General features: G+C 36.0%; 5 protein-coding genes across 5 annotated transcripts in view; 2 read left to right on the plus strand and 3 right to left on the minus strand.

The window, feature by feature from the left end:
- Positions 1 to 15228, minus strand: part of LOC101895872 (mucin-4) — a 216426-nt gene that overhangs the window by 129428 nt on the left and 71770 nt on the right. The gene's annotated exons all lie outside the window — the stretch shown is intronic.
- On the minus strand, positions 8066 to 8530 carry LOC105262517 (kappaPI-actitoxin-Avd3c). The gene is made up of 2 exons (XM_011297750.3): positions 8357 to 8530; positions 8066 to 8273 (listed from the first exon to the last, which is right to left on the minus strand). The coding sequence occupies exons 1-2, from the start codon at positions 8433 to 8435 to the stop codon at positions 8092 to 8094; spliced, it is 261 nt and encodes an 86-aa protein (XP_011296052.1). The 5' UTR covers positions 8436 to 8530; the 3' UTR covers positions 8066 to 8091.
- On the plus strand, positions 8886 to 9325 carry LOC131803920 (kunitz-type serine protease inhibitor homolog beta-bungarotoxin B5-B chain-like). Its single transcript, XM_059125850.1, has 2 exons — positions 8886 to 9006; positions 9084 to 9325. The coding sequence occupies exons 1-2, from the start codon at positions 8928 to 8930 to the stop codon at positions 9263 to 9265; spliced, it is 261 nt and encodes an 86-aa protein (XP_058981833.1). The 5' UTR covers positions 8886 to 8927; the 3' UTR covers positions 9266 to 9325.
- LOC131803921 (kappaPI-actitoxin-Avd3c-like) lies at positions 12318 to 12778 on the minus strand. Its single transcript, XM_059125851.1, has 2 exons — positions 12666 to 12778; positions 12318 to 12582 (listed from the first exon to the last, which is right to left on the minus strand). The coding sequence occupies exons 1-2, from the start codon at positions 12742 to 12744 to the stop codon at positions 12401 to 12403; spliced, it is 261 nt and encodes an 86-aa protein (XP_058981834.1). The 5' UTR covers positions 12745 to 12778; the 3' UTR covers positions 12318 to 12400.
- LOC101896044 (kunitz-type serine protease inhibitor homolog beta-bungarotoxin B5-B chain) lies at positions 13175 to 13651 on the plus strand. Its single transcript, XM_005176345.4, has 2 exons — positions 13175 to 13318; positions 13396 to 13651. Exons 1-2 carry the CDS (start codon positions 13240 to 13242, stop codon positions 13575 to 13577), a joined length of 261 nt encoding a protein of 86 aa, XP_005176402.2. The 5' UTR covers positions 13175 to 13239; the 3' UTR covers positions 13578 to 13651.

Raw genomic sequence — 15228 nt, forward strand, 5'->3', positions numbered from 1 at the left:
GATTTTAGCGACTTTATTCACTGGAATTGTTTCAAATTTGCCATTTGAAGTTCGAAATGGATACTACCACCTAAGACAGAAAATTGTCTGTGCAGGTCTATGTGTTGAGCCCTCATATAGCGATACCTCCCAATATTCGGTACTTTGATGATTTAAGCGATATTATTCAGCGGAATTGTTTCAAGTTTGGTATTTGAGGTTCGAAATGGATACTACCGCTTAAAACAGAAAATTGCCTGTACAGGTCCACGTCTTTGTATAGCCCACATATAACTTTACTTCCCAATATTCGTTATTTTGATGATCTTAGCGTCATAATTCACCGGAATCGTTTCAAATTTGGTATTTAAAGTTCGTATTGGATACTACACCCTAAGTCAAAAAATAAGCCATGTAGATACACGTCTTCGTATAGCCCCCATATACCGTACCCCCGATATTCGGTATTTTGATGATTTTAGCTACATTATAAACAGATTTTTCTTCAAGTTTCGCATTTAAATATTGTGATAACTTATGACAAAAGTTACCTATGCAGGTCCACGTTGTCGTATAGGCATTCGGTATTTTTAATATTTTAACAGAATTTTTAACGGATTTTATTTATTTATTTGTTTTTTTTTTTTTTTTTTGTTTTTTTTTTTTTTTTGGAAATTGCCAAATTTGTAACAAATGGTGGAGGGTATTAACTTACAGCCGAACTTACAGCTTTTTTACTTGTTTTTTAATAAAATTGATTTTTATTTTATGTAAACATATTTTTCTCTTTCATTATTTTATTTTCATCCCGATTTAATTGATTTTTCTTAAAGAAGTTTTGTTTTAGTTTTTAATCCAAGTGCAATTTTGGTATTTTTCACAAACAGGACACATACATATGTCCCAATTAGTTTTGAATTAAAATTGTAAATATTTCCATAGGAATTTCAAATTGACTACTTACACGTATTTTTTAAAATATTTATAATTTTTTGATTTTTGCTGAATTGTTTTTATTACCTGAAAGAAAAAAGAATAAAATATATAAATATTTTATTAGAGCATTTAAATAATGTCGGCTGCAAAATATGTGCTCAACAAAAGTGGTAGGCATCAAGTATACAGGAGTATTGTGGAGAGCAAGGTTGGTACTAAAAAATACCAAAGTGTTGATCATCTCAACAAAGCGCTTAGCCGGCAATGGACCAAAATACCACAGAGCAACATTCGGGCAGCGTGTGACGGTTTCATTGGGCATTTGAAGACCATAATTCGTGCCAAAGGTGACCAATTCAAACAAGTCTAAACTTTGATGTTATTTCCGATATTTTTTGCTTTCACTCAACAAAATTTAAAATAAAAGTAAAAATTATTTCGTTTGACTTTGTTGAAGTTTTTTTTTTTTTATCTCACCCTGTATGTAAGTGTTTTTGTGGATTTGGAATATAAATTTCAAATGTTTCATAATATTTTTGAAATTGTTTTTATTGCAGCTCTGATTTTATAGAAATAAAAAAAAATATGGAAATATTCCCAGAGAAAAGAACTAATCGTTGTCCTTCTGTGAAAGTTCAAACAATAAAATATTTTACAAAAAAAAAAAAAAAAACAAGTAAAAAAGTTGTAAGTTCGGCCGGGCTGAACTTTGTATACCCTCCACCATTTGGTACAAATTTGACAATTTTCAAAAAAAATAAAATCCATTAAAAATGCTGTTAAAATCTTAAAAATACAGAACGTAGCCGTAGATTAGGGTCTATACGACATAGGCTGTAGTATCCCTTACGACCTTTAAATACCAAATTTGAAATAATTCATGCAAATAATGTCGCTTAATTAATCATCCAAATACCGAATATCGGAGTACCGCTATAAAGGGGATATACGAAGACGTGAACCTACATGGGTAATTTTCTGTCTGAGGCTGTAGTATTCACTACGAACTTCAAATGCGAAATTTGGAACAATTCCGGTGAATAATGTCGCTAAAATCATCAAAATACCGAATGTCGGAGGGTACCGTTATATGGGGGCTATACGAAACTGTGGACCTACTTGGCTTTTTTTCTGTATTAGGCTGTGGTATCCATTTCGAACTTCAAATGCGAAATTTGAAACAATTCCGGAAAATAATGTCGCTAAAATCATTAAAATACCGAATATCGGAGGGTACCGTTATATGGGGGCTATACGAAGACGTGAACGTACATGGCCCATTTTCTGTCTGAGGCTGTAGTATTCATTACGAACTTCAAATACGACATCTCAAATAATTTCGGTGGATTTTGCACCTAAACTCAAAATACCGAATATAGGGAGGTACTGATATATGGGGCCTATACGAAGATCTGGACCTGCATAGACAATTTTCTGTCACAGACTGTAGTATCCATTACGAACTTCAAATATCAAATTTGAAACAATTCTGGTGAAAAATGTCCCTAAAATCATTAAAATATCGAATGTTAGGGGGTACCGTTATATGGGGGCTCTACGAAGACGTGGACCTGCACAGACAATTTTCTGTCTTAGGGTGTAGTATCAATTATGAACTTCAAATACCAATCTTGAAACAATTCCGGTGAATAAATTCGCTAAAATAATCAAAATACCGAATATCGGAGGTACCGTTATATTAGGGCTCTACGAAGACGTGGACCTACACAGACAATTTTCTGTCTAAGGCTGTAGTATCCATTACGAACTTCAAATACCAAATTTTAAAATAATTCCGGTGAATAAATTCGCTAAAATATTCAAATACCGAATATCGGGAGTTACCGTTATATGGGTGCTCTACGAAGACCTGGACCTGCACAGACAATTTTCTATCTTAGGGTGTAGTATACATTTCGAACTTTAAATACCAAATTTGAAACAATTCCGGTGAATAAATTCGCTAATATCATCAAAATACCGAATATAGGGAGGTATCGTTATATGGGGGCTATACGAAGACGTGAACCTACATAGCCCATTTTTAGTACCAAAAGTCTTGCATACATAATACACATTTGAGTAAATTTTTATCAACTTACTTCATTTCGTTCGGAAGCTAAAGTGATTTCCACAGACGGACAGACGGATAGACAGAGGGACATTGATAAATCGACATAGCATTTTATGCAGATCAAGAATATATATACTTTGTGGGGTCTAAAATGTATATTTCGAGGTGTTACAAACGGAATGACAAACTTAATATACCCTCCATACTATGGTGGAGGGTATAAAAGGAAAGAATATCAAACGACATACCATCCTTCCCGTTTTTTTTTTCGACTCCACTGTGAAGTGAATAAAATAAAGAAAACACTTCTCTCTAAAGTTAAAACAAATAGATTTATGAATGAACTACCACCACTCGAATAATGTTCACAGCATGCCATAGATAGGTTTCTAGCTGTGTAAATGAAATGTCTTAATTCGAAACGTAGTTCAGCAGCCGTCTGAATGGGAGGAAGGCGGGTGAGCTATATTTTTACCAAATATCTAAAGTTAGAACACAAAGTCACGAAGGAACCCCCCCCCCCCCAACATGCCATCACGGCTCCTCAAATTTATTTCTATTTCAGACATTAGTCAAACTGGCGAATCGGGCTGCTAAAAATTGTTAACCTACAAAATGTGTTTGACTCTCGGTCGGTAACAAATGTTCAAATATTATTTGTAGGCCAAGTCAAAATTTTCACAATTTCCATTCGAAAAAAGCATCTCTTCGTTTATGTGGGTTATGTTTTTGCTGGCAGACAGAAGTGTGGGTGGTCGTGGTAGGGGTGGGGGTACGAAATGTTTTCTTTTACTGCCAGCAATAGACCTCTTGTTGTTGTTATTGTTGGCGATAACTTGAATAAAAATAATATTTATTAAAAAAAAATAGGTATGTGCTTTGTTGATGGGAACCTAGAGCAAATATTTCGTCAGGTGGTTGGCTTGTTTTTCATTAAATTTTTATTCCGATCTCCATAATAGAATTGTGATTTTGTTTTTCTTCAAGGTAGGATTCTATTTTTGTTTCTTGTGTGTTCTATTTAAAATTGGATATGAGTATACAATGTGTGTGCGCAATAATAAGAAATTAAACAAGTGAAAAAGCCATAAATTCGGCCGGACCGGGATCTTTGAATACCCTCCATTATTTGGAACGAATTTGGCAATTTTCAAATGAAAATTAAATCCGTTAAAAATCCTCTTAAAACCTTAAAAACAGCGATTGTATCCGCTATATTTGGGTCTATACGACGTGGACCTGCATAGGCAACTTCTTCCATTATCCATTACAAAATTCAAATGCGAGAATTGAAAAAGAAAATTCGGTGAATAATGTCGGTAAAATCATCAAAAATATATGGAGGCCATACGAAGACGCAGACAATCTTCTGTCATAGGCTGTAGTATCCGTTACGAACTGTAAATATCAAATTTGAAACATGTCCGGTAAATAATGTCGCTTAAATCACCTATATACCGAAAATTGGGAGGTACCATTATATGTGGACTATACCAAAACGTAGACCTATTTATGAGGGCTAAACGAAGACGTGGATCTGCATGGACAATTTTCCGTCTTAAGCTATAGTATCTATTACGAACTTTTAATACCAAATTTCAAACAATTCCAGTGAATAATGACGCTAAGCTTATCAAAATACCGAATATCGGAAGGTATCGCTATATGATATGCAGGTTCACGAAGACGTGAAATCGACATAGAATGTAATGCTGAACAAGAATATACATATACTTTGTGGGGTCTAAAATGTATATTTCACGGTGTTGCAAATGGAAAGACAAACTTAATGTATCCTCCATCCTAAAGTGGAGGGTATAATAAAAGAGGACAGCAATTGACTGACTGACCTAAAGATTCATCAACGGAAAATTCGTTTCAGGGTTAATCTTGGTGGAAGAGGTCAGATAAGGCTGGGTTTTTGGAAATTCGTACTAGAACGGTACTTAATGTACCCTCCATTCTAAGGTGGAGGGTATAATAAAAGAGTAAAGTAGTTGACTGACTGACTGACTGACTTAAAGATTCATCAACGCCCAAACGAAATGGCTGAAGTAAGAATCTGGAAAATTCGTTTCAGGGTTAATCTTGGTGGAAGAGGTCAGATAAGGCTAGGTTTTTGGAAATACGTACTAGAACGGTACTTAATGTACCCTCCATTCTAAGGTGGAGGGTATAATGAAAGAGTAAAGTTATTGACTGACTGACTTAAAGATTCATCGACCGCCAGATGAAATGGCTGATGTTAGAATCTTTAAATTTCAGATCAGGGTCAATCTTTATGGAAGAGCATAGATAAGGCTGGGGTTTTGGAAATTCGTACTAGAACGGTACTTAATGTAACCTCCATACTAAGGTGGAGGGTATAAAAACGAAATAAAGTAATTGACTGACTGGCTTAAAGATTCATCGACGGCCAGACGAAACGGCTGATGTTAGAATCTTTAAATTTCAGGTCATGGTCAATCTTTATGGAAGAGGATAGATAAGGCTGGGTTTTTGGAAATTCGTACTAAAACAATACGAAAAGTATAAAAAGGTACTAAATATGTTACCCTTTGTCTTTGAGGAAGTATTGGAGCTAGAACCCTTAAATTTGGAGGAAGAAGGATTCTTAAAATTGGAATGAAGGTCACCGTCCGTCTATCCGTATGTCCGTCTGTGGAAATCACTCTAGCTTCCGAACGAAATAAAGTAGGATGATAAAATTTTACTCAAATGTGTTTATGTATGCAGGACTTTTGGTATTGAAAATGGGCCATGTAGGTTCACGTCTTCGTATAGCCCCCATATAACGCTACCCACCGATATTCGGTATTCTGATGATTTTAGTGACATTTTTTACCGGAATTGTTTCAAATATCGCATTTGAAGTTCGTAATGAATACTATAGCCTATGACAAAAAAATTGTCTGTGCAGGTCCACGTTTTACAACTCCAATGGTTCGTCCCTATATTCGGAATTTTGATAATTTTAGCTACATTATAAACAGATTTTTTTCAAGTTTCGCATTTGAATATTGTAATAGGTTGTGACAAAAGTTGCCTATACAGGTCCACGTCGTCGCACAGACATTAATATACGGCTACATTGGGTATTTTATATTTGAAAATTGCCAAATTTGTACCAAATGGTGGAGGGTATTCATGTTCTGCCGGGCCGAATTTATAGTATTTTTACTTGTCGTATAGACCCTAATATACGGCTACATTCGGTATTTTTTAAGATTTTAACAGAATTTTTAACGGATTTTATTTTTTTTAATTGTTTAATTTGTACCAAATGGTGGAGGGTATTCGAAGTTCGGCCCCGCCGAAATTACAGCTTTTTTACTTGTTACCTTTTTTTAATTTTAGGATTCTGGTTGAGAGACATATATTTAGATATAGCAAGTTACAAAGAATCGCTGTTTGCAATTTATGACAGATAAACTATTAAAAATTGTGAACCTATTTGGGTGAGGTACCCGAAAAGGTTCACAGATATATAGCAGCTTCACAACAGATCTGGTGTAAGCAAAAATGTTTGTAAGTGTTAAATTTGAAAAGAGTTGGATTCTTATTCGCTTTCTTTGAGCGTTTTATTTTTCAAAACCTTGAACCCTATGCAGGGCAGGTAGCAAAAGAAATGTTCCGATCTCTACCATCTGCGTTTATGGAAATATTGAGATGTACCATGTCTGGTATATACTTGGATGTTGAGTTCGCCGCTTTTAATGAGCTTCATTAAAATTCAAAATTTGAAGCCTTTGTGGGTAAGGTACCAGAAGAAGAGGACCGATATATCGCATCCTCACAACAGATCTTGTGTTAGCAAAAATTCTTATATGTATGAAATATAAAGAGAATCTGATGGTTATTTTGGATTTTATTAACGTTTTGGTTATTCAAAACTTTGACTCTTTGTAAGGGAGGTTCCAGCAGAAATGGTCCGATATCTACCGACTTTACAACAGATCCTGTGTTGATAGAAACATTCAGATGTGCCAAGTCTGAATGGAATCTGATGTTAATTTCGTGTTTTATGAGCTTAACTAATATTCAAAATTTTGAATTTTTTTTTTTTGGGGGGGGGGGGGGGTGTACCGGAAAGAGTGGACCGATGTATTCCGTATTACTACCAGATCTTGGGTTCAAAAAAAAAAAATAGTAGAATGTGTTAAATTTGAAGAGAATCGGGCTCTCACATCATATTTTGTAAGAGTTATAATTATTCAAAATGTTGACCCTTTGTGGGAGAGGCACTTGATGGAATGGACCGATATTGTCCATTTCCGCTCCAGACCTAGCACTGACGCAAATATTAGAATATGTTCCTCTTTATGTGCAGAAAATCATTTTTTTGAAATTTTCGATTTGTGGGATGTGTGAACTTTGAAGACAATCGGACTCTTATATCATATTTTGTAAGAGTTATAGCTCTTAAAAATGTTGATCCTTTGTGGGGGAGGTACTTTATGGAGTGAACCGTAGTGTCCATATACGGATTTAGGATTATCCTTTCTCTGCCTGTGCAATAAATTTTGGACGTTTTGTGGGTGAGGTACCAAAAGGAGTGGACCGATATTGGCCATCTCTGGACTCGATCTAAATTTGACAAAAATATTACGATATACCAAGTTTGGAACAAATCGGATACTGCCTCCGAAAGTTATCGTGAGCACCCGCCAGACGGACAGACGGACGAACGGACATCGCTAAATCGACCTCAATTGTTCTGAAGCGGATTTGGTCCAAAGAGTCTTAGGGTCTAAAACCATTATTTCGACGTTTTGCCCGTATTAAAAGATATATACCCTCTCTAGCCATAAGGCTGAGGGTATAAAAATTCTCCACTCTCATTTTAATTTTACCCAGCTTATATATTTGCCCTTTAGCCTTCCGATGCCTTTGGACGTCTTCTGTATAGAGGTGGACGTCGCTCTATAAGTTGTCTTTACATTTAAGATCTTCCAAAAGCAATAGTTTTTTTTAGAATTAAATGTTCTGCCAATTTATGATATTTTTGTCGATATATATTTTTTTTTTAGAAATTAATATTTTATAAAGTAATGTTTAACATTTTTTTATCCATAGTCCTCATAGTCCTTTTTTAACGTTGTTTAACGACGACATTGCCTTTCACAGGCCGCCTTGGTGCAATGGCGATTGTTGTTGCCACGACATCCTCGATAACGCATCTCCTTGCACTGCCTGTCTCTGGGATCATAATACCACATGGTACGAGGTGTACAACGGCGTCCACGGATACCCAAATCTCGGGGTCCACTACAAGATGGATTTCCTAAAAACAATTATTAAATATTAATATATGTAGATGTTATTTTTATTATTTTTTATTTATTTATTTTTTGGTCCAAATCTTACTTGGTCTTCCAACACATGCCTGGGCGCTGACACAGGCCAAGAAAGCCAAAACTGCAATAATTATTGATTGTAAATGCATGTTGAAGTTAAAAGTTGGATGTTTGAAGCTTGAAAGGCTGGAAACGATGTGATGCTTTTCGAAAGCTAACAGGTGGTTTATATAGCTACAAATTTGTCATAAATATAGCATGAGGCCTATATTTGGCCTTTGTCCTCCGCTGAGAATATTTTTTGTTTCAAAATTGTTTTTTACTTCAAAAAATATGTCATCTCGATTTAATAGTTCATTTCAACACATGAAAAGATTGAAAAGATTTTCAAACATGCACGTGCATGAAAATAAAAACACAAAAAATTCAAAAGAATAGCATTCAATGGAACCGACACGACTCCTGAAAATGTAAGATATTTTTAAAAGCTTTAAAATCTTTTGTATGGCCAACAATGCCAAGATTTCTTTCTACATTTTACAACAGTTGTCCAGCTATATAAACCACCTGTTCCGATTCGAAAATCATCACATCGTTTCAAGCCATTCCAGCTGTAAAACATAACAACTCCAAGCAAAAACATGCATTTACAATCGATAATTATTGCAGTGTTGGCTTTCTTGGCCTGTGTCAGCGCCCAAGCATGTGTTGGAAGACCAAGTATGTGTGTTCGCCAGAGACCTCGACTCCATACAAAATATATCGACATTTTAAATATTTTTAATTTTTATTTTCAGGAAATCCATCTTGTCGAGGACCCCGAGATTTGGGCACCCGTGGACGCCGTTGTACACCTCGCACCATGTGGTACTATGATCCCAGAGACAGGCAGTGCAAGGAGATGCGTTACCGGGGATGTCGTGGCAACAACAATCGCCATTGCACCAAGGCGGCCTGTGAAAGTCAATGTCGTCGCTAAACGCTAAATAGCATCGAAGAAGGATAATAAGGACAATGGAACTGGATAAACGAATATTAAAAATAGCATTATAATATATCATTTTCTAAAAAAGAAAAATATATCTGCAAAATCATCATAAATCGGTAGTAAATCGGAAAATTCGTTTCAGGGTTAATCTTGGTGGAAGAGGTCAGATAAGGCTGGGTTTTTGGAAATTCGTACTAGAACGGTACTTAATGTACCCTCCATTCTAAGGTGGAGGGTATAATAAAAGAGTAAAGTAGTTGACTGACTGACTGACTGACTTAAAGATTCATCAACGCCCAAACGAAATGGCTGAAGTAAGAATCTGGAAAATTCGTTTCAGGGTTAATCTTGGTGGAAGAGGTCAGATAAGGCTAGGTTTTTGGAAATACGTACTAGAACGGTACTTAATGTACCCTCCATTCTAAGGTGGAGGGTATAATGAAAGAGTAAAGTTATTGACTGACTGACTTAAAGATTCATCGACCGCCAGATGAAATGGCTGATGTTAGAATCTTTAAATTTCAGATCAGGGTCAATCTTTATGGAAGAGCATAGATAAGGCTGGGGTTTTGGAAATTCGTACTAGAACGGTACTTAATGTAACCTCCATACTAAGGTGGAGGGTATAAAACGAAATAAAGTAATTGACTGACTGGCTTAAAGATTCATCGACGGCCAGACGAAACGGCTGATGTTAGAATCTTTAAATTTCAGGTCATGGTCAATCTTTATGGAAGAGGATAGATAAGGCTGGGTTTTTGGAAATTCGTACTAAAACAATACGAAAAGTATAAAAAGGTACTAAATATGTTACCCTTTGTCTTTGAGGAAGTATTGGAGCTAGAACCCTTAAATTTGGAGGAAGAAGGATTCTTAAAATTGGAATGAAGGTCACCGTCCGTCTATCCGTATGTCCGTCTGTGGAAATCACTCTAGCTTCCGAACGAAATAAAGTAGGATGATAAAATTTTACTCAAATGTGTTTATGTATGCAGGACTTTTGGTATTGAAAATGGGCCATGTAGGTTCACGTCTTCGTATAGCCCCCATATAACGCTACCCACCGATATTCGGTATTCTGATGATTTTAGTGACATTTTTTACCGGAATTGTTTCAAATATCGCATTTGAAGTTCGTAATGAATACTATAGCCTATGACAAAAAAATTGTCTGTGCAGGTCCACGTTTTACAACTCCAATGGTTCGTCCCTATATTCGGAATTTTGATAATTTTAGCTACATTATAAACAGATTTTTTTCAAGTTTCGCATTTGAATATTGTAATAGGTTGTGACAAAAGTTGCCTATACAGGTCCACGTCGTCGCACAGACATTAATATACGGCTACATTGGGTATTTTATATTTGAAAATTGCCAAATTTGTACCAAATGGTGGAGGGTATTCATGTTCTGCCGGGCCGAATTTATAGTATTTTTACTTGTCGTATAGACCCTAATATACGGCTACATTCGGTATTTTTTAAGATTTTAACAGAATTTTTAACGGATTTTATTTTTTTTAATTGTTTAATTTGTACCAAATGGTGGAGGGTATTCGAAGTTCGGCCCCGCCGAAATTACAGCTTTTTTACTTGTTACCTTTTTTTAATTTTAGGATTCTGGTTGAGAGACATATATTTAGATATAGCAAGTTACAAAGAATCGCTGTTTGCAATTTATGACAGATAAACTATTAAAAATTGTGAACCTATTTGGGTGAGGTACCCGAAAAGGTTCACAGATATATAGCAGCTTCACAACAGATCTGGTGTAAGCAAAAATGTTTGTAAGTGTTAAATTTGAAAAGAGTTGGATTCTTATTCGCTTTCTTTGAGCGTTTTATTTTTCAAAACCTTGAACCCTATGCAGGGCAGGTAGCAAAAGAAATGTTCCGATCTCTACCATCTGCGTTTATGGAAATATTGAGATGTACCATGTCTGGTATATACTTGGATGTTGAGTTCGCCGCTTTTAATGAGCTTCATTAAAATTCAAAATTTGAAGCCTTTGTGGGTAAGGTACCAGAAGAAGAGGACCGATATATCGCATCCTCACAACAGATCTTGTGTTAGCAAAAATTCTTATATGTATGAAATATAAAGAGAATCTGATGGTTATTTTGGATTTTATTAACGTTTTGGTTATTCAAAACTTTGACTCTTTGTAAGGGAGGTTCCAGCAGAAATGGTATGATAGAAATGGTTGATAGAAACATTCAGATGTGCCAAGTCTGAATGGAATCTGATGTTAATTTCGTGTTTTATGAGCTTAACTAATATTCAAAATTTTGAATTTTTTTTTTTTTGGGGGGGGGGGGGGGGTGTACCGGAAAGAGTGGACCGATGTATTCCGTATTACTACCAGATCTTGGGTTCAAAAAAAAAAATAGTAGAATGTGTTAAATTTGAAGAGAATCGGGCTCTCACATCATATTTTGTAAGAGTTATAATTATTCAAAATGTTGACCCTTTGTGGGAGAGGCACTTGATGGAGTGAACCGTAGTGTCCATATACGGATTTAGGATTACCCTTTCTCTGCCTGTGCAATAAATTTTGGACGTTTTGTGGGTGAGGTACCAAAAGGAGTGGACCGATATTGGCCATCTCTGGACTCGATCTAAATTTGACAAAAATATTACGATATACCAAGTTTGGAACAAATCGGATACTGCCTCCGAAAGTTATCGTGAGCACCCGCCAGACGGACAGACGGACGAACGGACATCGCTAAATCGACCCCAATTGTTCTGAAGCGGATTTGGTCCAAAGAGTCTTAGGGTCTAAAACCATTATTTCGACGTTTTGCCCGTATTAAAAGATATATACCCTCTCTAGCCATAAGGCTGAGGGTATAAAAATTCTCCACTCTCATTTTAATTTTACCCAGCTTATATATTTGCCCTTTAGCCTTCCGATGCCTGTGGACGTCTTCTGTATAGAGGATCGCTCTATAAGTTGTCTTTACATTAAAGATCTTCCAAAAGCAATAGTTTTTTTTTTAGAATTAAATGTTCTGCCAATTTATGATATTTTTGTCGATATATATTTTTTAGAAATTAATATTTTATAAAGTAATATTTAACATTTTTTTATCCATAGTCCTCATTGTCCTTTTTTAACGTTGTTTAACGACGACATTGCCTTTCACAGGCCGCCTTGGTGCAATGGCGATTGTTGTTGCCACGACATCCGCGATAACGCATCTCCTTGCACTGCCTGTCTCTGGGATCATAATACCACATGGTACGAGGTGTACAACGGCGTCCACGGATACCCAAATCTCGGGGTCCACTACAAGATGGATTTCCTAAAAAAATTTATTAAATATTAATATATGTAGATGTTATTTTTATTATTTTTTATTTATTTATTTTTTGGTCGAAATCTTACTTGGTCTTCCAACACATGCTTGGGCGCTGACACAGGCCAGGAAAGCCAAAACTGCAATAATTATTGATTGTAAATGCATGTTGAAGTCAAAAGTTGGATGTTTGAAGCTTGAAAGGCTGGAAACGATGTGATGCTTTTCGAAAGCTAACAGGTGGTTTATATAGCTACAAATTTGTCATAAATATAGCATGAGGCCTATTTTAGGCCTTTGTCCTCCTCTGAGAATATTTCTTTTTTTCCCAAAATTGTTTTTTACTTCAAAAAATATGTCATCTCGATTGAATAGTTCATTTCAACACACGAAAAGATTGACAAGATTTTCAAACATGCACGTGCATGAAAATAAAAACACAAAAAATTCAAAAGAATAGCATTCAATGGAACCGACACGACTCCTGAAAATGTAAGATATTTTTAAAAGCTTTAAAATCTTTTGTATGGCCAACAATGCCAAGATTTCTTTCTACATTTTGCAACAGTTGTCCAGCTATATAAACCACCTGTTCCGATTCGAAAATCATCACATCGTTTCAAGCCATTCCAGCTGTAAAACATAACAACTCCAAGCAAAAACATGCATTTACAATCGATAATTATTGCAATGTTGGCTTTCTTGGCCTGTGTCAGCGCCCAAGCATGTGTTGGAAGACCAAGTATGTGTGTTCGCCAGAGACCTCGACTCCATACAAAATTTATCGACATTTTAAATATTTTTAATTTTTATTTTCAGGAAATCCATCTTGTCGAGGACCCCGAGATTTGGGCACCCGTGGACGCCGTTGTACACCTCGCACCATGTGGTACTATGATCCCAGAGACAGGCAGTGCAAGGAGATGCGTTACCGGGGATGTCGTGGCAACAACAATCGCCATTGCACCAAGGCGGCCTGTGAAAGTCAATGTCGTCGCTAAACGCTAAATAGCATCGAAGAAGGATAATAAGGACAATGGAACTGGATAAACGAATATTAAAAATAGCATTATAATATATCATTTTCTAAAAAAGAAAAATATATCTGCAAAATCATCATAAATCGGTAGTACATTTAATTCTATAAAAATTATGCCTTTAGAAGATCTTAAACCTTAAGACAACCCATAAGGCGGTCTTCTGTACAGAAGACGTGCATGTCATCAGGGAAAATTAAAATCGTGATTTTCTTTAAGTCAAGAGCCCTTAACGAGCCAATGATAATATCCATATCGCGATTTTTTTTAATATTTTAAACATTTGAATATGTATTAAGAAAAAGAATATTTTTTTGCAAGAATCTGCAGAAATATGGACCCTTAATTTTAAAAAATATTTTCTCAAACTTTTTCTTTAAAAACCCACACTTGTGGGTCTTCCGACCTTTGAAGAATTTTTGAATTTTTTTAATTGTTGAATCCTTTGGTCCTTGAAAAAAGTTGTTTTTTGTAATCTGCATTTAGTGATCAGTTCGTACTTGATAAAATTTCCCAAAAATCCATTATGGTTCATGAGAATCTTTTCCACAAAAAATCCACATCAGTGGGTCTATTAAGGCCGAAAAAATGGCTCGTGAGCTGAACATGGCGCAATATTCCATTTGGCAAATATTAAAAAACGTGCTCGGGGCAAAGCCATTGAAATTCGAAAAAGTGCAAGAACTTACACCGCAGAAGAAAGAAAGTAGACTGAAAAGAGCTAAAGAGTTGCTTCCCTTGGCCGAAAGTGGTGAACTGCCGAATTTGTTTCTCCATCTCCGACGAGAAAACATTCGTTGTCCGATATTGTCTATTTTCACACCTGACCTAGCACTGAAGCAAATATTAGGATTTGCAAAGTTGGAGCAAATTCGGATTATTCTTTCTCTTTCTGTGCAAAAAATAAATTTTTTTCGAAAATTTCGACCTTTTGTGGGGGAGGTACCAGAAGAAATGGACCGATATTGTTCATCTTAACACCAGACCTTGAGTTAATATAAATATTGGGATGTGTGAAATTTGAAGACAATCGGACTCTTGCATCACATTTTATGAGAGTTGTAATTATTCAAAATGTTGACCAATTGTGGGGGAGGTACTTGATGGAGTGGACCGATATTGTCCATTTTCACATCTGACCTAGCACTGGCGCAAATATTAGGATTTGCAAAGGTGGAGCAAATTCGGATTATTCTTTCTCTTTCTGTGCAAAAAATACATTTTTTTTTTGAAAATTTCGACCTTTTGTGGGGGAGGTACTAGAAGGAGTGGACCGATTTTGCCCAAATCCGAACTCGATCTAAGTTTGACAAAACTATTACGATGTACCCAATTTGCACCAAATCGGATACTCCCTTCGAGAGTTATCGTGAGCACCAGCCAGACAGACAGACGGACATCGCTAGATCGACTCCAAATGTTCTGAAACGGATTTGGTCCAAAGAGACCTAGGATCTAAAACCGTTATTTCGACTAGGCACGTTTTGGCCGTATCAAATGATATATACCCTCTGTAGCCATATGGCTGAGGGTATAAAAATGAGGTTCTTCGCCCCATTTCCAGCGCACAATTGCCACCAAAATCTCTGGATACCAATCCGTTGGACTATTGTGT

The sequence above is a fragment of the Musca domestica genome, unplaced genomic scaffold, assembly GCF_030504385.1.
Source record: "Musca domestica strain aabys unplaced genomic scaffold, Musca_domestica.polishedcontigs.V.1.1 35, whole genome shotgun sequence".
Lineage (NCBI taxonomy): Eukaryota > Metazoa > Arthropoda > Insecta > Diptera > Muscidae > Musca > Musca domestica.

Coding starts and splice junctions, on each gene's coding strand:
- LOC131803920 (XM_059125850.1), top strand. CDS start 8,928: ATGCATTTACAATCGATAATTATTGCAGTGTTGGCTTTCTTGGCCTGT. Junction 9,007..9,083: donor AGCATGTGTTGGAAGACCAA/GTATGTGTGTTC, acceptor TTTTATTTTCAG/GAAATCCATCTTGTCGAGGA.
- LOC131803921 (XM_059125851.1), bottom strand. CDS start 12,744: ATGCATTTACAATCAATAATTATTGCAGTTTTGGCTTTCCTGGCCTGT. Junction 12,583..12,665: donor AGCATGTGTTGGAAGACCAA/GTAAGATTTCGA, acceptor AAATTTTTTTAG/GAAATCCATCTTGTAGTGGA.
- LOC101896044 (XM_005176345.4), top strand. CDS start 13,240: ATGCATTTACAATCGATAATTATTGCAATGTTGGCTTTCTTGGCCTGT. Junction 13,319..13,395: donor AGCATGTGTTGGAAGACCAA/GTATGTGTGTTC, acceptor TTTTATTTTCAG/GAAATCCATCTTGTCGAGGA.
- LOC105262517 (XM_011297750.3), bottom strand. CDS start 8,435: ATGCATTTACAATCAATAATTATTGCAGTTTTGGCTTTCTTGGCCTGT. Junction 8,274..8,356: donor GGCATGTGTTGGAAGACCAA/GTAAGATTTGGA, acceptor AATTGTTTTTAG/GAAATCCATCTTGTAGTGGA.